General features: G+C 33.1%; 1 protein-coding gene across 2 annotated transcripts; it reads left to right on the top strand.

Moving 5' to 3' along the window:
* Positions 1–3464: 3464 nt before the first annotated feature.
* LOC114935552 (proteasome activator complex subunit 4B) lies at positions 3465–27395 on the top strand. Of its 2 annotated transcripts, XM_029308401.2 has the most exons (13): positions 3465–4011; positions 14695–14835; positions 15268–15430; positions 15517–15915; positions 17221–17369; positions 17564–17883; positions 18492–19491; positions 19588–19861; positions 21866–22249; positions 22359–22925; positions 23482–25110; positions 25989–26213; positions 26764–27395. In XM_029308401.2, the coding sequence occupies exons 1-13, from the start codon at positions 3749–3751 to the stop codon at positions 26896–26898; spliced, it is 5649 nt and encodes a 1882-aa protein (XP_029164234.2). In that variant the 5' UTR covers positions 3465–3748; the 3' UTR covers positions 26899–27395. The 2 variants fall into 2 exon arrangements, with proteins under 2 accessions (XP_029164234.2, XP_029164235.2); XM_029308402.2 differs by lacking the exon at positions 14695–14835 and having other exon boundaries at positions 3466–4011.
* The last annotated feature ends 55 nt before the right edge of the window (positions 27396–27450 follow it).

Genomic DNA, 27450 nt, shown 5'->3' with positions numbered 1-27450 from the left:
GCATATGTAGTAGCGTCCATGTAGGTACAAACACTAAAAAATATTAAATTTAATTTTTTTATTGTTTTGAATAATTTTATCATTAATATACTTATTTTCAGAACTATTTCAATTTTTATTTCATACTTATGTTTATATAAATTATAAATTAAAAACATATCAAAAATGTAATACATATTAATAAAATGCAAATACATATAGAAAATTAATTATAAAATGTCATCTTAAAATAGTTTTTATTTTTGTTCTTTATTTACATATGCATACATATACAAAAAAATAAAAATAATATGATAGCCTTTTTGCTAACATTATCTCTCAATATTTGCATCCGTGTGCTCACGTATTAGTGTTTGTACCTACATGGACGCTACTACATATGCGATGTAAGAGAGACAAAGATGGAATGATGCTCTCTCCTTGTCAAGCAGTCAGCATGTTACCACAGAAATTTCCCCTGCTCCTTATGAATCTAGTGAGAATCTTATCGTCCAGATATTTCATAAAATAAGTGACATAACTTCGTGAATTTTTTTTTAATATATTCTTTATATAATAAAGCAGTCCTCTAAAAGGCCGGATTTTACATTTTCGCTCTTAAAAATTTATAATAAATAAAATACGGACTCGCGGCTAACCCAACCTTACCCGTTCCTAGCTGTGCATTCCCCCAAGTTTATTAAAAATTTTTATTTTTATCTTTTTTTCATAAAATAGCTCTTTAGAGGACTACAAATGAGCTTACTGATTAAGAATATCCTAAATTTAATAAGATTCATTCAATATTTTCGCTAATATCTGGAAAATAAGAATCCGTAATTCCCGGCCGGCCGATAGGCGTCTCCACCATGTCGCCTGCCGACCCTTAAGAATATCATAAATTTAATAAGATTCATTCAGTAGTTTCGCTAATATCTGGAATATAAGAATCTCTAATTCCCGGCCGGCCGATAGGCGTCTCCACCATGTCGCCTGCCGACCCTTAAGGGTCGACAGGTCGGTCGGCCAAACTCCGAATTGATGTTGGAGACCTCGCGCGGTGACAACGCGAAACTCCGATTTCAGTGTTGCCAACGCCGAGAAACCAATTCTCGGGTTTTATGTAGTGGTGCATGTCTGTACACGTACATACACCATTGCATTGCTCACGCGGACGCACCGTAGAAAGACAAGGACCGATAATCACGTGTTCTCCTTGTTCCTCTACCGTGCCGGTATACGCGAGATGCCGCCTGAAAATGCTTTCTGGCCTTCCGTAGCAGAAGGCAGTAGCGTAACAAGGCTAATAAGCACCCACTTTTTGGAAATTGTATATATGGTTATGCACATATGTGCATAACGTATATATATAACATATATATATATATATATATATATATATATTATATAAGGGATATGTTGATTATATTCTTGATTTCTTTTTGATTATTGATGCTATTGTATAATTTGCTCCAAATACTTATAACGTGAAAGAACGTTGAGTAATGTATAATCAATGCAAGGATGTTCAGTATATCATCCAGTATATAAATTAGAGTTCAAATATATCAATATCAATTTTTTTATAATATATATATATATATATATATATTAGAATATAGAAAAATGATAAAAAAATATATTTCGGCGATTTAAAAATTTTTTAATATATTAAAAATATTTTTACTACATACACTATATATAAGTGTAAAATAATTCAAAAAATAAATTTAATAAAAATCTACATACCAGCTGTGTGCATGTGTGCAATTGATTTATTACTTGAAATTTATTTACGGAATTATTTTGCATTTATATATTTATAGTATGTGTAGTTGTAAAATGATTAAAATATTTTCAATATCAAATTTTTAAGTTTATCGCCTATATAAAAAATATATTTCTATGATTTTCTATATTCCAATATATTATAAAAAAATTGATATTGATATATTTGAACTCAAGTTTTTTACGTGATTAAATATTCTTGCATTGAGCCATCATACGTTACTCGTAAGTTCTTTCACGTCATAAGTACTTATGTAGCAGAGAGAAAGAAATGAGAGTTATACAATGTAACATCAATAATCTTATATATTATAATCTTATATATTATATATATATAATATTTTATTTATTTATAAAAAACATTTTATAAATAAGTAAAATATTATACAGACAATGTACAAGATGTTCAGTTTGTGCCATAACAAGCTTCAATCAATAATTATTACTCCAATGAGTATAATTCACAATAATTTTTATATAATATAATAAGTATTTGAATATATAAAAATATTTTTAAAAATTTGTTTTAAAAATTAATTGAAAAAGAATATTTAAAATATTTTTTTATATTTAAAATATTCTTTTCCTCAATTAATCTTAAAAAAAATATTTTTAAATATTTAAAAATACTATATATTATATAAAAATAATTGTTGATTATTATATTGGATTATTAATTGAATGAAGCTAGAGCTTTTAATATGGCTTTTAATACTGCTTGACAAGGAGAGAGCATCATTCCATCTTTGTCTCTCTTACATCGCATATGTAGTAGCGTCCATGTAGGTACAAACACTAAAAAATATTAAATTTAATTTTTTTATTGTTTTGAATAATTTTATCATTAATATACTTATTTTCAGAACTATTTCAATTTTTATTTCATACTTATGTTTATATAAATTATAAATTAAAAACATATCAAAAATGTAATACGTACATATTAATAAAATGCAAATACATATAGAAAATTAATTATAAAATGTCATCTTAAAATAGTTTTTATTTTTGTTCTTTATTTACATATGCATACATATACAAAAAAATAAAAATAATATGATAGCCTTTTTGCTGACATTATCTCTCAATATTTGCATCCGTGTGCTCACGTATTAGTGTTTGTACCTACATAGACGCTACTACATATGCGATGTAAGAGAGACAAAGATGGAACGATGCTCTCTCCTTGTCAAGCAGTCAGCATGTTACCACAGAAATTTCCCCTGCTCCTTATGAATCTAGTGAGAATCTTATCGTCCAGATATTTCATAAAATAAGTGACATAACTTCGTGAATTTTTTTTTAATATATTCTTTATATAATAAAGCAGTCCTCTAAAAGGCCGGATTTTACATTTTCGCTCTTAAAAATTTATAATAAATAAAATACGGACTCGCGGCTAACCCAACCTTACCCGTTCCTAGCTGTGCATTCCCCCAAGTTTATTAAAAATTTTTATTTTTATCTTTTTTTCATAAAATAGCTCTTTAGAGGACTACAAATGAGCTTACTGATTAAGAATATCCTAAATTTAATAAGATTCAGTCAATATTTTCGCTAATATCTGGAAAATAAGAATCCGTAATTCCCGGCCGGCCGATAGGCGTCTCCACCATGTCGCCTGTCGACCCTTAAGAAATTCAACCAATCGAATTTCTTATGCATATGCTTATGCGTTTATGCAAAAGTGTGTGCTCCACAGAATCGCTTTACAGAATCGATACGACTAGTCTCTAGTCTCTTCTAGTGACGATGAATTCGACTTTCTTCTCACAAATTCAGCTGAGTTCAGCTAGGACGTAATACAAACATGGCTTCGTGTGTGAAAAACATGACTCGATAGAAATGAAGGGCAATAAGCAAGTTATTGCTGATTCAACCACGCGCGTGATACAACGTTTTACGGAGACGCTTTGTCGAACTTTTAGCTCTATCGACTCCAATCATCTTGGATCTTAATTCGCATCCGATATCGGACAGCATGGAGAACGATATGACTGACGAGTGTAATTCGAGCGAGGAGGAGGACAGCCCGTTGAATTCGCGGAGGTCGTCATTTTCCAGGAGGAATCTGGGCTTTCAGCCGCAGAAGGAAATGATGTACAACAGGTTCCTGCCGTACGCGGACAGCCTCGACAAGGAGTCGCAGGAATGGCTCGCCGAGATCAAGGGAAATCTAGGACGAGCCGTCATGCTTCGCGAGCTCAATCCAGGATGCGTTTTATGGACCAACAGATTAAATGTGTAAGCAAATAATATAAAGGATTGAACAAGTGATAGATAGATACAAGGTGTCTCGTAGAAAATTAATCAGTTGTTTAATCAGCATTTTTGTAATGCATGCAAGTTATTGAGAAAACAAAAATTGTATTGGAAAGTCTGCAGATTTTAATACATAGATATAAATAAAATGTTTGTTTACCAGTTTATTTAAGAATATTTATTAAAAAAATTTATATACATTTTATTAAAAAAAGTAATGAAAAAAGTGCTAATAATCAAATAAAATCAGATAAACATATATTAAATTTTAATTTATTTAGTTGACTAAAACTGGCATTGCTTTATTGTATGAAAAATTACATAACGTTCCAACCACTATTTATGGTCCTTATCAAATCTAGATAGAATCAACAAGAGAACAAGAATATTACTTTACATTTCATTTTCTTTTTACAATTATAAATACTAGACAATCAAGAAATTAAGTAAAGAAAAAGCCAAACACTCATTATTGGTGATTGCAAAGGAAGATGTTAAAAAAGTGTTAATTTTCGCTTTCAAATGCAAAGTAAATGTTGAAAAATCATTGTTTCGATTCTTAGGTAAAAGAAAATGACAATTATTTGTTTGAGGAATAGTGGGAACATTGCTAAAATGGCTTAAATGTAGTAAAAAATAATTTTTTTTTTTTTTTTTTTTTGAAGTTTAATGTGTTGTTAACCGGGACAATCTGTGGTTATATTGACATATACTTTAATTCTTTTTAAACCTTGTCTCGTATTATTGATTTCTTGTAAGTGTTATGTTTCTTGACACCAGTCTTTTGTTAGCCTATTTACTTTAGTTTATTTTTCCACTTTTTTGATGGCTCTATATTAATGTTCTTTAACCACTCATCAATATTATATGGATATTTAACATCTAATTTTTCTAATGTCCAATATAATATATTTTTTGCCTCCTCCAGTCTATCACATCTAAATACGAAGTGATATATATCTTGTGGTTCTCTTTCACAATATATGTTTTTCTAGCTAATGACTCTTTTAAGTTGTAATGGTTAGCTCTTAATCTATTAATTATAGTAATTAAGCTGCACAATTTATTTATACTATTAAACCAAACTTGTCTTGCTTCTTTATTATAATATATGTTAAAAAACTTAATTCCTTTGAATTCGCCTTTTTGTTCTATTCTTTTTCTAGTTCTATTAAACATTTCTTCTTTAAAAATCGCTGTCCAATCTTTAACTGGAATTTTAATTCTATTATCACTTTCCTCCTCTGTAGCTTCTTTAGCTAAATCATCTGCTACCTCATTCCCCAGGATGCCTAAGTGACTCGGAATTCAACCTATTACTATTTTAATTTCCTTGTCTTCAACATTTATGTTATTTGTTTATTAATGTATTTTTTCTTTTATTTTATATATTTATTTGATATATTTATTCTGATATACATCTAGTTTGTTACTTTGTAGTGCTCTACATGCACTCATAGAATCAGTTAATATTAACACATCTTTTTTAATATTATTGTCTAGTACATATCCTATTGCTTTTTCTATGGCTACAACTTCTGCAGTATAATTAAAGCACCTATTACTAATGCTAATTTTATACGCTATTTCACTATTTTCTATTGCTATACCTACCCCGGCGCTTATTTTATTTTTCTGTTTAGACCCATCAGTATATATAGTTATATGATCCTCACTTAAATTATATCGCTCCTTAAATCTATCCAATAAATCTGCATCACTAAATTTACTTCTCTTTCTTTCTTTACCAATATTCATGTGTATCTTCACTTGTTCAATTAAGGTAGTTCTATCGTTTTTCACAATTCTTACGAATTTTTAGAAATTTTAATATGTTGTAGACGGAGTTAATATCTATCGATTACGAAATTTTGAAGTCAATTCACCGTTTAGTTTAACAATTATTTACAATTAAAAATAGCATTTTTTCTATATACCGCGTAAAAGGATAGCATTTTCATCACATTTTAATATATAACAATAGAACGGATCTTACGATTTTAATAAAAAATCAGTGGGGTATACAATATGAGTGTGGGATTATTTAAAAAAAAATAAATAAATTTTTTCTACCGTTTAGTTTCAAAGATATTACTTTTTAAAGAAATGAATTTTTTTCCAAACGGAACATGGAGAGAAATTGCGATGATGATGTGTATTCATACATGAGCTGTTTCTATGTGAAGAGGTTCAGACTGTACAGACTCAACTAAAATTGTTACTACGGTAACATTGTATAAACGATGAATTTCCTTATCGATTAGAGGCGAAACTTTTAGTTATATTGTAGCGATAGAACTACTTTAATTGCCAGTAATTGTCGTTATATATTTTTAATTTGCCTACTTTATCTAATTCTGGTATGTATCTTCTAAAGTTCCTCCATGATTCCATAAAAACATTAATTTTTCTCTAGGATTCGTAAGTCTGTGGCTACATTCCATAATTTCTAATCTATTCATTTGATCAACCAGGTCCTTATCGCCATACTGGTATAATTTTATCCAGAAATTCCTAGCTTATAGTCCCACTCTTTCTTCCATTCTCATTACTTTAGCCTCCGCAAGCATTATATTAGTTGGTGTGCTGTTTCTATAGCCTAATGCTATTCTTAATTCTTTATACTGTAATTTTTCAATTTTTTCTTTTCCTCTAAAGTCTTTTGGAAAATAAACAAACAGACCATAGTTTATAACCGACCTTATGTAACTCTTATATATTAGTAAGGCTGTGTTGGTCTCCATACTCCAGGAGACTCCGTTAAGGAATTTTAATATACTGCATGCCCTATTTGCTTTATTTTTAATCAGGTCTACTTGTTTGTCAAATTTTAATTCATTATCATATAGAATCCCTAGAAATTTAGCATTTTTGACACATCCAATGTAACTATTTTTAATCTTGATTCGAATCCTATTATCTAATTTGCTTGTCCTATTGAAATCGATAATTTGTGTCTTTTCAGGTTCTAGTTCTAAACCTAAATTAAGTAAATTTTCATGTATTGTCGCTATTGCCTCTTCTAGTTATTCTGCTAGTTCCCCAAGCTTTTTTCCTGTGACATAAATCGCTATGTCATCTGCAAATTGCGCTACTTTAACGTTATATTTAATACCCTCTGTAATATCTTTAGTATATAAGGCGTAAAGGATCGGACTTATAACTCCTCCCTGTGGCAGACCTTTGTTCACCATTCTATACACTTCTTCATCATTATTCACTATTTTGTTTTTCTATCTACCATCCATTCATTCACGTATTTGACAATTTTGATCGGGCATCCTTCTTTTATTAGTTTCTTAATTAATATATCTCTTCTCACATTGTCATATGCTGATGACACATCTAAGAAAGCTGCAAGTGTATGATGATCTTGAAGCATTCCTGTCTCCGTCTGAACGTTGAGCCTCACTAAATTGTTCATGCACGATCTTTCTTTTCGAAATCCAATATGATTTTTATCTAATTTATAGTTGTTCTCGGCCCACCACACTAGTCTGTCATTAACCATTCTTTCTGATACTTTATTCATGCACGATGACAATGCAATTGGTCTAACTTTCTCTTCATTGCCTTTGTCGGTAAAGATGATCTGGTACTCTTCCCATTCTTTGAATAGTCGTTCATTTAAGTAACAATGGTTAAACAATGTCAATAATTCTTCTTTAAATTTCTGCGTCAGATTCTTGATCATTTTATAGTCAATTTGATCTCCTTCCAGGGGCTGATTTTTCTCTTACACTATTCATAACTCTATCTAATTTATCCATAATAAATAGGTTGTTCATAAGGTCATTGTTGTTCTCATTAATAGTTGGGGTCTCATAATTTTCTTTATCCATTTTCACCCATGGAAGGGCAATCTTATCTATCTTATCTTTTAAATCTCTTCTCTGTTTTTTACTTGCTACTTATTCCATTCTATAGTGTTAAAACTATTTTTTTTTAATTCTCATTGTATTCCAAACATAATTAATGTTTATATTCTTATTTAGGCTGCTGGTAAAATCTCGAAAATTTTCGTTTTTCTTCTGTTTGATTACTTTACGGGCTATCGCTCTGGTCCTTTTATATTCTATAAAGCTGTTGAGGTCTTGTTTTCTGATATATTCCTTCAACGATTTTTTCCTATCTTCAATTACCTTGTAGCATTTGTCATCCCACCATTCAATCGGGTTTTTCTTTTTTATCTTTTTAGATCTTATTCTTAGTTTATTATCTCTTTTCTTAATCGTATGTCTATAAGTTGCTATTTGTACTGTTTTTTTCATGATGTTGGTGATTCTTGTATATTTTTCCTGCTCCTCCATGTGTATAAATTCCTGATTAAATATCTTTTATTTGTCTTGCTTTAAAATATCTGTGTAATTATTCCAATTAGTTTTGACTGTAGATATTCCATTTGTTTTCTTAGTATATGGACATCTCCTGACATTGATGTTACATATAACTGGAAAATGGCCAGATCTCCATGAATCTTCTCCTTGATGGTATTTTATTAGACTAAAAAGATTACCGGAACTAAATACAAGATCAAGATTAGTAAAAAATAATATCTACATATAAACGGTTAATAATTGGAAAACCATGATTCTAGTCAGAATTGTGAGTACATTTTGCATGTAAAGATCACGGGCTATTTTAGCATTATCCAAGATGTATCACGTGAAGGTATAGTCCGCCTAATATCTCTTGGCAGAGATCAGGAGCCCACAGTTCGTCACTCCTACAGTATTTAGAGAATCAAAACCATATACGTGCGCGCGTACATGATTTTGAATTTTAAATTGCAAAAGAATCTGTGCATATTGATTATGCGATGTATTCAATATCAGTAAATCCCCGAAATAGTATCTTACTCAAGGCTCGATTGCATTCTAGGCATTCAAATCTAAATTATTAAATTGTCTTGTTTTTTTTACATTTTATATATTTTTTCCTCTAAAGAGACCAACTTTTACTAAAGTAATTTTGGTTATCTAGCGCGTTACGTTTGGAAAGTATGATAAGAGTCGGGAATAAAATAACGTGAGAGGCATTTATTGTATATAATTCAAAGTATATTCTTCGAGGAACACAGTCTTTTAAAATCGGTACATGAATATAAAATCGTTTGGATTTATAATGTGCGTCCGTACGCGGCGACTGTCAAGAACGGAATCTATATCATCTAAAAATGTTCTATCTATATCTTGCCTTAAAAACGCCCTTCGCTAGGCTTCGAGAGGCTTCGCGAATTTTCTATATGTTTTACTTGTTTGTTTCTGTACTACTCGTCTTTCGTCTCGTCTGTTATATTTTATTTATGTTTATTTGTGCCTTTGTCCTTTTCGTATATGTGAGTGTCCGTATTCGTATGCGTGTTTTCCTTGTTAATTTCAGGGAAGTATGTGACAATGTAATCGCCACATAATATTCGCAAAACATTCGCATATTTTCTGCGAATACGAATACGAATACTTTGAAATCAGAGAGTATTCACGAATACGAATGCGAATACGAATATTCGTAACATTACACACACACATACACACAACACACATGGCAGAGAGGATTTTGAGTCTCTAAATACTGCAGGAGTGACGAACTGTGGGCTCTTAATCTCTGCCAAGGGATAGGCAGACTACGAGGTGTGTTCAAAAAGTATCGCGAATTTTGAATTTCCGCGGGTTACGTATATTCGATTTTCGATTTTTTTGTGGCGTTATGTTGGTACTCATGTTTCTCATTTATGCCGACAAGTACGGCCATTTTGAATGTTCAGTTAATTTTTGACAGCTGCTTTGCTTGCACGTGTTTTGGCTCGTCTTCGATTTTTGCCTATTCCAAAAAATGGATCAAAGAATCTGTATCAAATTTTGTGTGAAAAACAAAATTAAGTGCGCGGACGCATTCCGAATGTTGACTGTGGCATATGGTGAAGCTACCTTGGACCGAAGCAACGTTTATCGGTGGTACAAAATGTTTTCCGAGGGCCGAGAAGATGTGAACGACGAAGAGCGTGCCGGACGCCCGAGCACGTCAACAACAGACGAAAACATTGATGAAGTGAAGAAAATAGTATTGGTCAATCGTCGAATCACCGTTAGAGAAGTTGCTGAGGACCTAAACATATCGATTGGCTCGTGCCATTCGATTTTTACCAATGATTTGGGCATGACACGGGTCGCCGCGAAATTCGTACCAAAATTGCTCAATTTCGACCAAAAACAGCATCGCATTAACAACACACTAATAATGCCGCAGCCACCGTATTCCCCAGATCTGGCCCCCTGTGACTTTTTCTTGTTCCCGAAACTGAAGAGGCCCATGAAAGGATGACGCTACGCTACGATTGAGGAGATAAAGACGGCATCGAAGGAGGAGCTGAACAAGATCACAAAAAATGATTTTTTGAAGTGCTTCGAGGATTGGAAAAAACGTTGGCACAAGTGTATAATATCTGGTGGGGATTACTTTGAAGGGGACAAAATAGATATTCATGAATAAATAAATAATTTTTGAAAAAACACAAAATTCGCGATACTTTTTGAACACACCTCGTATACCTTTACGTGGTGCATCCTGGATAATGCTAAAGTAGTCCGTGATCTTTACATGCAAAATGTACTCACAATTCTGACTAGAATAATGGTTTTCCAACCGTTTATATGTAGATATTACTTTTTACTACATTTAGGGTCGATTTTTTCAATTTCTCGGTAATCTTTATCTGACATACGTATATAGGTAGCATATTTTCGTCTCTTTTCAGATAAGTTCTAAAAATGGAGATAAATATGCTACTTATCAGGTAAAACTTACCAAGAGTTGGAACAACTAGCCCTTAAGCAATTCCAGTAATGTTCCCACCGTTCCTCGGACAAATAATTGTCATTTCCTCTTACCTGAGGATCCAAACAATGATTTTTCAACGGCTATTCACTTTGCACTTGAGGGCGAAAATCGACATTTTTTTAACATCCTTCTTTAACATAGATTATAAATTTTTCATGTCGGTTAACTTGACAGACGAAACGAACAATTGTAAGTGTCAAAATTCATACTGAGATTAAATACAAATAACAATGGTTAAAAAGTCCAAAAACAAATAACAATTGTACCCCAAGTAGGCTATCATAAATATTATTTAAATTTTCCGTGTCATTTTGTAAATTGATGGTTTCATCAGTCTTTTTTATAAAGAACATTTCGGCTATTTTTCTTTTACGTAAACAACCTTCTTTATGTAATATCGTCAGATCATCTCCCGATCAAAATCATGATTATATGTAAGACAATGGTTAGTCACAACAGAATAATTGTTAGGCGCGCCCCTAATATTTCGATTGTATATTCCTTAATTCTGGTGAATAAATATCTTTTCGTCTGTCCTATGTATGAAGCATCACAGTCCTTGCAGTTGATGCGATAAACTACTTTAGTCTGTTTTCGATTGTTCAATTTATCTTTTTCAATCTCAATAATACAACTTAATTTCTTAGGTATTATATGTAGTATCTTAAGATTTATTTTTTTTAAAATCCGACGGATGTCATCGTTTACATTTTTACAAAACTGAATCATGACGAAATCTCTGTCCATTCTCAAATGGGGTACCACCTTAGAATCATCATTAATTTTGTTATGTGAAATAGTTTTTAATCACTGCTTAACTTGATGTTTAATCAGTTCTTTAACAAAATTTTTTCCACGATTTTTAAGTTTGATTTATGAAAACGTTTATCAGACAATATTACAGCGTGGTCTATCAAGTTATTAACAGTGCTGATTTTATAGTTGTAAGGGGCTCTGTGAAGTTGGCACGGCTTTTTTCGATTTTCAAAAAAAACATATGAGTTCTAGTAGCACTTTTAAGAGTTCTAGAGTTCCTGATAGGTTTCGCAAATAGTTCTGTCAATTTGAGGTCAAAAAACGAATTTTTTAAAAATATGCTAACTTCCCGTAGCACGACACTTACGCAAAAAAAATTTTTATTCGTGTATATCGATAGATTTCGACGAGATCTAGAGTTCCTGATAGATTTTAACAATAGTTCCGGCGAACTATACATTCTACGAGTTAAAAAAAAATTTAAACGATATTTGTAAAAATTTTATCTTGTTGTGCTAATAGAAATATTCATTTCTCACGGCGCAATTTGCGAGTTCTAGGATAGTTCTGACCTCCAAAATAATTTTCGACAATAGTTAATCTGTCGATTAACCATAATTAACTTAATTAATTAATTAACTATTATAGCACGACATCGCGGAAGAGTGTCGTGCTGGTAGAAATATCTATTTCTCTGGGCGCATTTTACGAGTTCTAAGATAGTTCTGACCTCCAAAATAATTTTCGACAATAGTTCTATCGATTACCAGTAATTAACTTAAATAATTAATAAAATAATTATAGCACGACACTCGAGCAAAGGGTGTCGTGTTAAGTATATATTGCAGTTCTAGGGGGAGTTTTGGCCAGTTCTCGTAGAGTTCTATGCTCTGCAATTATTTTCAAAAATAGTTCCGGCGATTAAACATTTTTTAATAATTTAAAAAATTTTTAATGTCCGATTTCAGCACGACACTCGAGCAAAGGGTGTCGTGCTGAGTATATATCGCAAGTTCTAGGGGGAGTTTTGGCCAGTTCTCGTAGAGTTCTATGCCGGAACTATTTTTGAAAATAATTGCAGAACATAGAACTCTACGAGAACTGGCCAAAACTCCCCCTAGAACTGCGATATATACTTAACACGACACCCTTTGCTCGAGTGTCGTGCTATAATTATTTTATTAATTATTTAAGTTAATTATGGTTAATCGACAGAACTATTGTCGAAAATTATTTTGGAGGTCAGAACTATCCTAGAACTCGCAAATTGCGCCGTGAGAAATGAATATTTCTATTAGCACAACAAGATAAAATTTTTACAAATATCGTTTAAATTTTTTTTTAACTCGTAGAATGTATAGTTCGCCGGAACTATTGTTAAAATCTATCAGGAACTCTAGATCTCGTCGAAATCTATCGATATACACAAATAAAAATTTTTTTTTGCGTAAGTGTCGTGCTACGGGAAGTTAGCATATTTTTAAAAAATTCGTTTTTTGACCTCAAATTGACAGAACTATTTGCGAAACCTATCAGGAACTCTAGAACTTTTAAAAGTGCTACTAGAACTCATATGTTTTTTTTGAAAATCGAAAAAAGCCGTGCCAACTTCACAGAGCCGTTGTAAGGGTGATGAAAAATAGTTAATGTATCCAGAAACTAATCAGAAGTTATCATTATATTATATTAAATTTAATTATTTATTTATATAGTTGTTTTATAATAAATTCTCGAGCAAATTTTTAAATTCCTATAATATGAATAAAGAGGACTTATTTATATATGGCATTATTTACTTCAAATAATCTGTCAAAGTTTTTTTTACACTCATTTTAAAGCTCTTGGCTCTTCACCGATTATGTTAGCATAGAATTGTGATGTCAGAAGCGAGAAAACACACACTGAAATTTCTTAAGTATTTTAAAGGTGTGTTAATATCTTTTCATTTAAAAAATTGTATCTAAGAATTTTCAGCGTGTGCTTTCTCGCCTCTGACGTCACAATTTAACAGTCGCAGTCGTGACGAGGATTTAGAAGCCTTAAAAATCACTTCTGTATACATACAAACTTTAAAAGAATGTACAGGATGTCCCATAAGAAATTGCAGAAACTAATCAGCTATCATTTTTTAAATTCATTTGATTATTAAGAAAACAAAAATTGTGTTGGGAAGAGGAAAGTCTACCGTTTTTAATGAATATAAATAAAATGTTTGTATACTAGTTTATTCTATTGATAAAAAGTAATGAAAAAAGTACTAATAATCACATAAACTAATGATAAGTATTTTCAACAGTGCTAGATTTAATAGTAGCTATTAAAAGGATCGTGAGTAACATTAAAAATGACATTTATCATTAGTTTCTATATGTGTTTATTAGCACTTTTTTCATTATTTTTTTCAATAAAATAAACTGGTACATAAATATTTGATTTATATCCATTAAAATTGTAAACTTTTCTCTTTTCAACACAATTTTTGTTTTCTCAATAACTGTGTGCATTAAAAAATGACAGCTGATTAGCTTCCTATGGGACACCCTGTATCAGGTTGTTCCTCCCTGATGAAATCAGTTGAAATGTTTAGGAAATGTTGGAATCAAACAAAGAGTCTATGTGATAAGATTCATTTTATAGAGGATTAGTGCTGGGTTTTTGAACTTATATGAAATTCTACATGAATTGAATCTCGATAAAATCAGCTGGTTTCTCATATATTGTAGCTTATGATCTGCTGAACAAAAGATAGCTTCAAAGCTAAATAATAGACAGTTACTGACAATGAGTTACAACTAATTAAACATCTCGCAGAGCCCAAAATTTTAATGTTTAATTAACTAGCTGTAAATCAGTAGCTATCTATTATTTAGCTTTGAATTTATTATATTTTTGTTCACTGAGTCATAAGCTACAATGTAAGAAAAAACCAGCTGATTTAACCAAAATCCTCATTTTTATAACAGTTATGTAGGGTTCTTTTATTACACTATATTTCTATACTATTTTTTTATATTACATATATGCTTGATTTATTATAACATAATACATTTGATATTTTGAATTATCTTCCAGATATATGAAAGTATATGGAATGAAATTCAGTAAGGAGGATCATATAACGTTCGTAAAATTGATGTACGAACTTGTCACCATACCAAATTTGGATCCAAATTTAATCACTAAATTTTGTAGCACCTTAATTTTACTACTGAAGTAAGTGGAATAGAAATTGAGGAACATTTGTAAATTAAATTTGCGACATTTCTGCATTGTTTGAGTATGTTTAAGATTATTTTTTAAAAGCTATTGTATATAGTCTTTTGTACAAAATATGTATGGTTTAATTAAATCTTTATAACTTTGTATATATTGTATATAAACAAATTTAACATTACATTCCTTTTTTTTATGAGAAAATAAATTTTATTTGGGCAAAAGAATAAAATTTTTTTTAAATATGATTTTTTTTAACTTGGTTGGGGCACATGTGTTATGAATTTATATATATTATATTTTAAGTAAACTTTATGTATAAATTTATTGTTAAGATCTGATGAATTGAAACATAAAGATTTTTTGTTGTTGCAAATTATTTTTTATAGAATAGAACATATTTGATAACCAATTCTCTTTTTTTTTTTCCAGGAAAAAAGAATTAATTAGACCTGGTGAACTAGAACTTCCATGGAGACCTTTATATGAAATATTACTTCTTTTAAAAGATAAATTTGCAGGACTATATCGTCAGCCTGCATTGTTGAGAAATATCTTATTTTGCGTGATTCGCGCCCTAAAGATTTATTTCCCTGTAAGAATAATTCTTTTTTCTAAAAGAGGCTTTTTTTTAAATACAGTGCATAACTAATTTCATATTTAACAATATTGTTGCAACAGTTAAGTGCCACGCAAGAAATATTAGACGAGTTAAGACCAACATTTTGTCCTTTTGACAATATGACAATGCGTACAAGTCTTCAGACTCTGGAATGCATTTTACCATTGCAACTGCCACCTGAACATCATGTCATCGGACACCAGTTATGGTTTGATGAATTTATGACCTTCTGGAAGGTATGCCACAATGCGCCGCTATGGGAGAACCAAATGTTGTGCTTAATGACAAGATTGGCAGCTAACAATATTGGATACATCGACTGGGAGCCGCATTTTCCCTTGATGTTTACCAGATTTATACGCTGCTTAAACTTGCCAGTGGTATATAAGCAAACGCAACACAGCAAGAGTCATAAACTAGAAATGGAATATATAGCTCTGTGGATAGTAGCAGTTTTGGTAAGAATTTATTGTGCAATTAATATGTAAACAGTAAGATACAGGGTGTCACATAGGAAATTGCTGAAACTAATCTCAGCTGTCATTTTTTAATTGAGAAAAATTGTGTTGAAAAGAGGAAAGTTTACAGTTTTTAATGGATATAAATAAAATGTTTATTCAATAGTTTATTGATAATAGTTTATTGAAAAAAAGTTATGAAAAAAGTGCTAGTAATTACGTATGTAAACTAATGATAAATATTTTCGAAGTGCACATTATTTGAATTTGTACAAAATTCTGTTTCTTTACGAAAACTCGTAAAAACTTTTTTTAATATGTCATTTTTAATATTGTTGACGATCCTTTTAATAGCTGCTATTAAATCTGACACTGTTGAAAATACTTATCATTATAGTTTATGTGATTAGTAGCACTTTTTTCATTACTTTTTATTAATAAAATAAACTGATATACAAACATTTTATTTATATCCATTAAAAACGGTAGACTTTCCTCTTTTCAACATAATTGTTTTCTCAATAATTGCATGCATTAAAAAATGAAAATTGATTAGTTTCAGCAATTTCCTATGGGACACCCTGTATATTCTTTTCAAGTTTGTATGTATACAGAAAAGGCTTCTAGATTCTCATCATGACTATGTTAGATTGTGACATCAGAGGCGAGAAGAATACACGCTGAAAATTCTTATAGATACCATTATTTAAATGAAAGGATACTTCGATAAAATACTATTTTAAATGGGTTTAGCACACTCTTGAAATACCTAAGAATTGTCAGTGTGTGTTCCTATAATTATATAAATATTTTGAGAATAGGACTTATATTGTTTAAATAATATTTTTTATTTGAAATATCTTCTAAAAAATGCATTTTAGAAAAAAGGTTTAAGATAAAAATTGTAGAGTTTAAAAATATCTATTTACAGATTTAATTACTTTTATCTTTGATGGCGTTGTTAAGGTCAGGGCAAGATTATCTTGAATTTTTTTAATGAAACCACTATATTAAACTAAAGTATAAAATATCTCTTAAACCATTCATTTTTTGCTTATCTTATAACTTTTTATAATGATTTAGGTATATAAAAATTATGGTAGATCCATTTAAAAAAAACAAATGACCTTTACATGATTTTGAAAATTGTCTTGGGGGGGAAAAGTCAATAGCCCCAACTTCTTTTCCCCTCAAAATCCTATAATTTTTGTCTGAAACATTTTTTTGCATTTTTTCAAGAGGTATTTTGTTGTGTAAGTTAAAATGATGACATCCTGTATATACACATACATATATTTCGTACAGGGAAATGGTTCAAGCGCACAGATGTACTTAGAAAAGTTTTTAAAAACAATAGAAACCTATTTTCATCCTGCCAATTTTGGACGGTGGATGGGAAAGTTAAGGGAACTTCTTATCAAACTTCCATATCATTTTATCTCACGCTTACACAAGTATGTAGGTATTTAATATTTGTATTTTGAATGTAAAATATTTATATTATATTCTATATTTTTATTCTAATTACATATCAGTTAGAATCCAACAAGTATAGCACATTTTATTAAATTAATTAATTAATTTGAATTATTTATTATCAAGATTATCTCAAGGAATATCTAATTAAACCTTGATTTCACGATTTCAGAGAAAGATACGCTAAACGAACATGGGAGACTCCAATTCCTAACAATTATAAATTAACTGATAGCGATGTGGATGCCTTCGTCAAGAGTATGTTGCCCGTAGCTATGACAGCTATGTTCAGTAAACTCGGTGTGAACGACGCTTGCCACGCTTTGCAGTACCTTGCTACCATGAGACCGAATTTAGTGATACCAGATATGTTGGACAGAATGTATTCTACGTTTGATTCTTTGACTGAACCTCATAAACTTACAGCTTCAATGATCTGTATGGTAGCTGTTGCCAGACCGATGGTGCAAGGTCCTAGAAATATAAACACAGGTATAGGTTTTTTCTTTTTAATTTTATTTTATATACAGAGTGTTCCTCAAAAATTTTTCACTTTTGATTGTACAATAAAATGTCTCAAACAAAAGTTGTTTGATTTGAAGGGGGAAGATGGCGCTGCTGACTTTTTTTTTAAAGGGGCGCTTTTCAAGGTCATTTATGTTTTTTAAATTGAATCAATTTTTTTTTATAAATCAATTCCTCGCAATTTTCATAAAGAGTTATAGGAGTAAGATGATAAAAAAATTAATATTTTACGAGATATTTTATAATTTTTGTAAAATTATTATATGTCAAATTTAAGTATGAAATATTTTCTAAACTATTCATTTTTGGCTGTCTTACTCTTATAACTTTTTTTATGCCGAAAATTACAAGGAATCAGTTTATTTTATAAAAGTATGGTTCCATTAAAAAAAACGTAAATGACCTTTAAATAACCTTGAGTCAATAACGCTATTCTGTCCCCCTTTAAATCAAATAATTTTGGTTTGAAGCAACTTGTACAATCAAAAATAAAAAAGTTTGTAAAGGTGGTCGATGAAAATCACATCCTGTATATTTTTCTCATACGCATTTAATTAAATTTTTGCTTTTTGCAGACTACGCATTCTCCGAAGGGCCAATGCACGTATTGCCACTGTTGTTTTCATCTTTACCAGGGATCGATCCGAACGACATTACCAAATGCCTCGCCACCTTCCGCTTCATTTCCGTTTACGCCACACTGATCCCCATAGTGGACTCCTCTAGATCCACTGCGATGATGACGGAGGATGAGAGGATGATCTGCGAGGCGACTTCGCGTTTCGAGGACTTCGTGCTGCAATTTCTGGACCGGGTGTTTCTGTTCATCGACTCCAGCTCGTTGGAGAACGTGCGGTTGGAGAACCGCGGCGGTAATCTGAAAAGCAAGCTCGAATCGATCGCGGAGACCGCGCTTTCTGGCGTCTGCTCGACCCTGTTGATGAAGACCAGCGATGCGATCTTTCGAAGCGCCCTGCACAAGCTGCGCGCGTTCATGACAGAACGAATCCTCGAGACGAAAGTCGCCGGGCAACTCGCCGCCGTTGTCTGCAAGAGCTTCTCCCGCTTTAACGGACGTGACACCCTGCACGCCCTAGTCCCGGTGCTCGCGCAGACGATCCTGCCGCTCGTTAGCGAGGAGGAGGACATGCTGAAGGAGGAGAACCTGGACCATCGCCTCCTACACGCTCTACTCATATTGTCCGCGATCGTCAACACTCCGGGCAGCAATCTGATACCGCACATGGACACTCTGATCAACGTTCTTGATCGCGTTCTGCTTCTAAGGTCGATGGATGGGAATAAATTGGCCTGTCATCTGCTCAAGTGCGTCCTCTGGTCGCTGTCGACCATTGCTCCCTGCGAGTACAGAGCCGGTAAGAGAGACTACAATGATCCCGATTATCCTTACATCAGGGATTGGGGTCAGAGCGTGAACCTCGATGACTTCTGTATCAAATGGTATATTCCTGGCGAAGAAGAGATCGCGACTGTACAACGAATATTCTTCAGATATTTATCAATGCAAATTGATAAGCTCAAGGGATACTGCCAAGATGCTAAATCATTAAGTAGGTCAGTTCATATAAAATGTATATCGATTCTTTTTATGTAAAATTATGTTATGATATAACACATAGATAAATGATTAACATATATGAATAATTGTAGGGAAGAATTGTTGGTCAGCTTAAATATCGTATGCTGCATCATTAGAGGTGCCGAATCTGTCCTACCAGTTTGGACGGAAACGCCACTTGAAGTAGTTAAATCTTCCTTAGACTTGAATGTACCTAAAGTGCCTAAGTATAGAATAAGTGGAGACGTTACAATGCCTGATGGTAGTAATGTTAGGCAATATCTCACTGGGATTATGAGTCAAGTCCAAAAAACGATGCTTGAAAATTCAGAGGACAATACCAAGAGTTTCTATGTGTTAATACGGGTGTGTACATTTCATATACGTATACATACGAGTATATATAATTTTTTTCAAAATGCTTATACCATAGATTTTCTAAATTAAGCTTTTTCTCTTTATTACTTTTCCTCAAAAATATTATTTTAAATATTAGAAAGGATTCTGCACTATCCTTATCAAAATTGAATTTTGATGGGATTGACTGATTTTTTCATATATTGTAGCTTTTGATCTGCTGAACAAAGAATGTAACAGCTTCAAAAGCTAAATAATTAAGGTTATTGAGTTACAGCTAGTCAAACAATCAAGGGAGCAAGCATACGTCATTTGATGTCGAATGATGTCATCAGATATTAAGTGATATCATTTTGACGTCAATGACGTCATTAGATATCAAAATGACATTATTTGATGTCGAAATGACATCATTAGATATCAAAGTGACATCATTTTGACGTTGATGACGTCATTAGATATCAAGTGACATCATTTTGATGTTGGAGGTCATAAATACTAAAACAGGGTGTCCAGGCGTCCTTGAAATCCTTGAAATGTTATGGAATTTTGTTTGTCCTTTAAAAATCCTGGTAATGTGCTTAAATTTTTCGTAAATCCTTGATTTTTTTACTTGTGAACATTCAGTTTCTTCGGATTGTCTTAATAATAAAAAAATTTTACTGGTGAAATTAGTCGTTTTACTTATAAAAATACTGTAAATTGAATTATTTTATCAGTGAAACAAAATTTTTTCAAAAGTTTATGAATTGAGTCAAGTTTTATTATTATAGATATATAGATTTCATAAGGCTGTAACTACCTAAAAACATTCAGCTAAAAGAGTCAGCTGAGATTATTTGAGTAAAAAATATTTCAGTTATCTTACTTCGTAAATAATACAAAGTACTATTTATTTACAGAATCCAAAAATGTGCTTCAAATAAGTTATTTTTACATTTTTATTCGATAAAATATTCAAATATAACAGAATATTTTATCGAATATTATAATGGGTATGTTTTATTTTATTAACGTGCAATTTATATCGACTTGGTTAAAAAAATAAAATACTTTATTCTTTGTACATATTGATTATATTACTGGAAAATTGTAAAATCTTAAAATGTTATTGAAATGTGTTTAAATTTCATTTTCAAATTTTACTGGATACCCTACAAAATGACGTCATTAAACATCAAAATGATGTCATTTTGACGTTGACGACGTCATTAGATATCTGATGACGTCAACGATGTCATTAGATATCAAAGGGTGCGTCCCGTTATGCACTGCAAGTACTGGCACTATGACGTCATGCAAGTGTACTGTTGACAGCGTTCCTTTTTAATTTTGTGCACTTTGAAGCTACTGCAAAATAGTAAAACGGAACGCACTACAGTACGCTTTCAGCAGACTTTTAACTAACCTTTTTCGCTAATAATCATCGAGTGAAAAATTGGTGAAATGGATAATACCATTATTGCATTAATTACATATAATTTAATCGAGAATATATATGATTCGAGTGAGTCATCAAGTGAAAGCGATTTGGAAATGGAATTAATAAATGAAATGAGACGACAAATTAAAATACCTAGAATAAAATGTAAAAATTACGTTAAAAATATTGTATCATTATATTCAGATATGGAATTTAAAAGTTAGTTCCATCGTACACATGGAGGTAGCCATCTTGATTACTGCGAGTGCTTTACCTCGCCGGTTGCAGTAATCGCAACAGGAAATAACGTCAAAATTAATGACGTCATATACTCATGATAGTACTTTCGCAGTGCACTGCTATCTATATCGGAACGCTATTGGTAGTACTGCCAGTACTTGCAGTGCATAACGGAACGCACCCAAAGTGACATCATTTTGACGTTGTACGACGTCATTAGATATCAAAATGACACTTTGACGTTGATGACGTTATTACATATCAAAATGATATCATTTTGACGTTTGATGTCAGTTTGCTACTTATTCGTTTTAAAAATATTTACTAAAAAAATTGCATTTAAATTACAGATTTGGACTAGTTTGTTACTGGGAAAAATACGGCTGCGCGAATTGCACGATGAACGACGCAGGACTTTTCAAGTCGCCAAGAGAATATTCGAGGACAAATTGATGGGGAACAAGAATCGGATGGGTCCATTGATCCTGGAACGTTGTGACATCCAGCACGAGTACCGACAACTTACACAATTGGTCATGCTAACCGAGACTCATAAACAAATCATGTTCGAATTATTCACCTTAGCGATAAGCAGATACGGGAATGTGCGTTCGAAGGCTCAGGATGGCCTCTTCTCCGCGTTCAAAAATTTCCCTTATTCTTCTAAATTAATAGTTCCTCGTCTCATCGATATCCTGGCGAAAGACACCGAAGAGCATCACGACGCTTACAAGGTAAATAATAGGATAGTCCTATTACCTTATCTCTTTGTGACCCATTTTCCTAAAGGCCAATTTTCAAGCTCATTTGAAGGTCAAGTTGTTAAACTATTTGTAAACGCAGGGTGTTCTGTATATGCTGCTTGGACCGCGACACGCTCCCCTGATCACGGGTGAGGACTGCAGCATGTTGAGATCGTTATGGCCGGCCGTTGTCCTTTCCAAACCGTCCGAGAAGCTTTCTGTGATCCGATTGAAGGAGAACGTCGTAGACATTATAAGCAAATACTTTTATATGAATACGATCAAGCTGGAGATACCCGACAGGTGTCTGACGACCGCGCGCGGCTTGTGGGAAAGCACTCCGCGAGCAACACCACCGCAGCCTGATGACCTTGAAGTGGAAAGGGCCGCGGAAAACCTGAAGCAACTCAACGAGTTCAATCTGACGACGTATATGGATTTACTCGACGAGCTGCTACGTTGTGTACACGAAGAATCTCTGCACTGGCGGCATCGATTAATGGCGATGAGCTTTATGCGGGATCTGTTTCATCCGAATCACATCTATTCCGCGAGAATAGTGCGCTACTTCTTACAGGCGCTTATACACGATTCCTTGAAAGAGAGAAAAATCGCTATTAAAACAGTGGTATTTATGTTGAAGCAGCAAAAGCGAAAACATCCAAAAGTACGCCCGATTTTTATTTGATTAAAATAAACAGATTATTTATACAGGGTAGACAAAATATAAAGCGTTACGAATTTTTATCTCTAAAGATAGTTTTTAAAGAAAAATGTTTCAAATAAAAATAAATAGTTGACACTACTGACTTCCCTAAAGAGCGATTTTGAAGTCATTTGTTTTTTAATGAAATCACCATATTTTTTTAAGTAAATCGATTCCTCGAAATATTCTGCATAAAAGTTATAAGAGTAGACTGATCGAAAAGTGAATAATTTGCGAGATATTTCATACTTAAGTTTGACATAATCTTACATAAACTATGAAATGTCTCGTAAACTATTCATTTTTTGACCATTCTACTCCTATCACTTTTTATGCAGAATATAACAAGGAATCGATTTATGTAAAAAATATAGTGGTACCATTTTAAAAAATAAATAATCTTTAAATAACTTTGCAAATCGTCCTTTAGGAAAAAATTCGTAACGTTTTATTTTGTCCATCCCATATAATATGTATATATAAAATTGTGGTTATAAACCTGTGTGTATACTTCAAGGTGACAGTTGATATACGGGATCTGTCCAAGAAGAGCGCGTTAAATGAAAAGGAACAAGATCGAAGTGTCATGCCCGGAATAAGGGACGACAATACTTGGCTTCAGTACAATTACGAGACTCGTCCGCAGACCGCCGAGCAGTGGGACGAATCCAGATACGTTCACCAACCGTACGTGGGCTATTACGTCTGGCCGAAGACACTGGAGGTGTATGCACCCTCGTCTCAGCAACCCCGCCTCGACGCGGAAGCGTGCGAACTGATGACGGATCAGGAGCTGGAAGTTCGCGCCTTTTTCGACGATCCGCAACACATCGACAAGCTGATAAGCTATCTCAGCTTGGAGGAGAAGAAGGGCAAGGACAAATTCAACGGGTGTCGGTGCTTGCTCTTCAAGGGTCTGTTCCGCAACCACGGAATCGTCCATCTAAAGCACTTTCTGCCGCATCTGCAGCGACTTGTGACGGATAAGCACGAGAGCAGCCAACGATGCGCCGCGGAGATCACTGCCGGGATAATCCGGGGCTCCAAGCACTGGCCCTTCGAGATGGTCCGCGAGATGTGGCAAGTCATGCTGCCCGTCGTAAGAACCGCGATCGCGAATTTAACCGAGGAGACCGTCATGGACTGGGGTATATGCTTCGCGACTATCCAACAACGCAGAGACCCGAACAGGCATCACTGGCTACTCGAGTGCCTGATGGAGGAGCCGCCGCTCAAGGACTCGGAATCCTCCTTCGTGGAGTGCGGCCGTCTTTACATACTGCAAGGCGCTCTGAATCAACAGACCTGGCGGGTCACGGAATTACTGCAACGTCTGCTGACCCGTCTGGAGACACGTTTGTTGAATAATCCCTTTCAAAACGTCCGGGAACGCCTGGGCTCGATGCTGGTCACCGTATTCGACGCCGATCTCAAGTTTTCGCATTGCTCATCTGATACAGCAATCCCGCGATTGCAGACTCTGATCGATAAGGTGGTCCCAAGATTGAAGCTACTTGTTGAGGATGACGCAACCAAGTTGAATGGTCTAGAGGAAGGGAATCTGTTGGGAAAAGTCGACGACGTGACTAAATTGAACGATCTCGATGAAGAGAATCTGTTGGAAAAGGTTACCGATGTCTCGTTCGACGAACTGAAGATAGTGTCCAAGGCGGAGGAGGAAGAAGTCCCTAAGAGATTGTTGAAGACTGTCTGTAAATGGATTATAGGTAGTCTGTCGCGTTCGCTGTACGCTGCTACACCAGGATTCTACGAGGTATTTCCGATCGTATGTCAATTAGAGAACTCGGAGGCGGACGAGGAGCTCAACAAGCTGTGCTTATACACTTTGGCGACCCTCGCGCAGGCGTTCACATTGCCGGAAGTGATGCCGGTGGCCTTGACCGCGGTGAAGACGATGTCCGAGCATTCGTCGTGGTCCGCCAGATTCATCAGCTTGGAGTTTCTTCAAGTATTGGCCTTTCATAACATGGGTATAATTCTTAGTAACATAACGTGGATCGATTGCGTTAAGAATATCGTTCTGCGCTTGTTAGAGGATGAGCGTTTAGAGGTCAGGGAGAAGGCCAGCCTAGTGCTCGGCGGTTTGTTGCATTGCACGTTCATCGAGGACGGAGAGAAGTTTCTGGTAGGTTGCTGAAATATTATTTCAGGCTTCTGGATGCTCGCCGCGCCAAGTTAGATTGTGACGTCACGCCGAACATTCTTAGATGCCATGTTTAAATGAAAGGATATTAAGATGAAATACTGTTTCAGATGGCTTTAGCACACTTTTAAATACCTTGAAAATTATTCTTTTCCTTTGACAGTCAATTGACAGCCTACAGATAACAAAAGTAGGCATTTTGACATCAAATTACATCATTTTGATATCAATTACGTCATGACGTCAAAATGACCTAATTTGACCATATTGATGCAATATGAGGTCCAGATAGTTATAGTAATTATTGTGACACCATTTTGACGTCAAATTACGTCATTTTGACGTCAGAACACATTATTTTTCCGTCAAAATGACATAATTAAACCATATTAATGTAATGTACAACCCAAGTAGAACAGAAAATCAAAATAATATCATTTTGACGTCATTGATCAAATTTGGAGTTCAAATTTGGTCAAGATGACGTAAATTGACATTATTTAAAGCCCAAATAGCCACAGCAATTATTTTGACCTCATTTTAACGTTAAAATACATTATTTTGTCGTCAAAATTACGTTATTTTGACGTCAAAATTATGTCAATTACTGTGGCTATTTGGGCCTTATATTACAGTAATTTTATAATAGTTGATTAAATGAGTTTTAGAAGTATTTTAAAGCTATCTAGAATGTTGTTTCACCGAAATATCTTTTTACTTCGAAATAGCATTTAAGAATTTTTAGCTTGTATTTTCTCGCCTCTGACGTTACAATCTAACATAGTCGGCGAGAAGTCAAGAGCCTTAAAAAAGATCCTGAAAAGATTTAAAATTCAAAATATCGCTTATGATTTTTTTAGGAGGAATTCAAGAGAAAGGCGAGAACACGATTGCATAAGAAAAAAGTCGGTTCTGTTGATGATGCATCGCTAAATTCCGAAAAAATCGACGCTATACGTATTCGTCATGCGGGTGTACTCGGACTGTGCGCTTTCATTCGAGCCCATCCATACGATGTGCCAAAATACGTGCCTTCAGTCTTCGAGCATCTCGGCTTTCATATGAACGATCCGCAGCCCATACCGGTAATTTTTTAAATGTCTCAATTTGTTTTATACAAGGTGGTTCAAAAAAGTTTGGCAACAGCTAATTATCTCTGAAAATAGTGGTCTTATTAAAAAATGTTAAATACAAAAGTTGTAGGGCTCAAAATAAAGCACTTAATAATGGTGACCTTGACTTTGACCTAAGGGTCAAATTTAAAGGTCATTTCAAGGTTAACTTAATTTTTTAAAATAGAATTCTCCATTTTTTATTGCATATTCTTGTAACTCATCTCAAGAGCTTTCCAAAACACTACAATAAAACATTTTTTCATTAAGTACTTTTTGAATTATAAAAGTTTGAAGTTAACAATTTTTTGACATTAAATGCTTTTAAAAAAACATGTTGCAAATTACATCTTGTTTACAAAAAAAATTTTATTATTTTACAAGATTTGGGTAGACCTAATTCTGGATTATATTGTTTAACTATTACTTAATACACATATACTGTTTGCAATTGTTTAAATAGATTATATAATTATAATGAATTGCGATTAATTTTTTTTTGTGATAAATACTTGAATTACAGATGACAATAAGAAAGACTCTGAGTGATTTCAAACGAACACATTATGATGGCTGGGCTGGTCATGCGCAACACTTTACGGAAGAACAATTGGTTGTCTTACAAGATTTAACGGTGCCACCATCGCATTATGCTTAAGAGAGAGTAATTGGATATCAAATTTTACAATACAAATATGCAATGACGTATCATATTGCATGATACTAAAACTGATAATCACAGCATTGATTACAATAAAAATCATATTCGAAAAAAATAGAATATTGCTCATTAAAAATCAAGTAATTGAATTCTGACTTTCAACAATGTCCAAGAATAGCACACAATGTGTATTGCTATTACTGCGATGAGTGCTTTTCAGCAATGGAACACAGATACATGACGTGACCTAGTGTTATAGTGTCGATTTTTAACTAAAATGTTACTTAGCTTTTTTTACTTCATTGTCAAAATTCAGGGTAATCTCTTTACAACTTTCTCACTTGTCTCTAGATTTTCAAATATATATTCATGATGTACATCAACGATTCGCAATAATGTTATTCCTTAGAAAAAGAAAATGACGTTAGGAAAATAATTTAATTGAATATTTAATTGTATGAATTTGTGTTTTTAAATATACATATTTATATATATTCAATTATACTATTTTCATAGAAATGCGTAACATACAAATAATATGACATTAAT

Source organism: Nylanderia fulva, unplaced genomic scaffold (genome assembly GCF_048542155.1).
Source record: "Nylanderia fulva isolate GAGA-0341 unplaced genomic scaffold, ASM4854215v1 Scaffold32, whole genome shotgun sequence".
Lineage (NCBI taxonomy): Eukaryota > Metazoa > Arthropoda > Insecta > Hymenoptera > Formicidae > Nylanderia > Nylanderia fulva.
The sequence above is the reverse complement of the archived record's forward strand: the minus strand, read 5'-3'. Positions and strand labels throughout refer to the sequence as shown.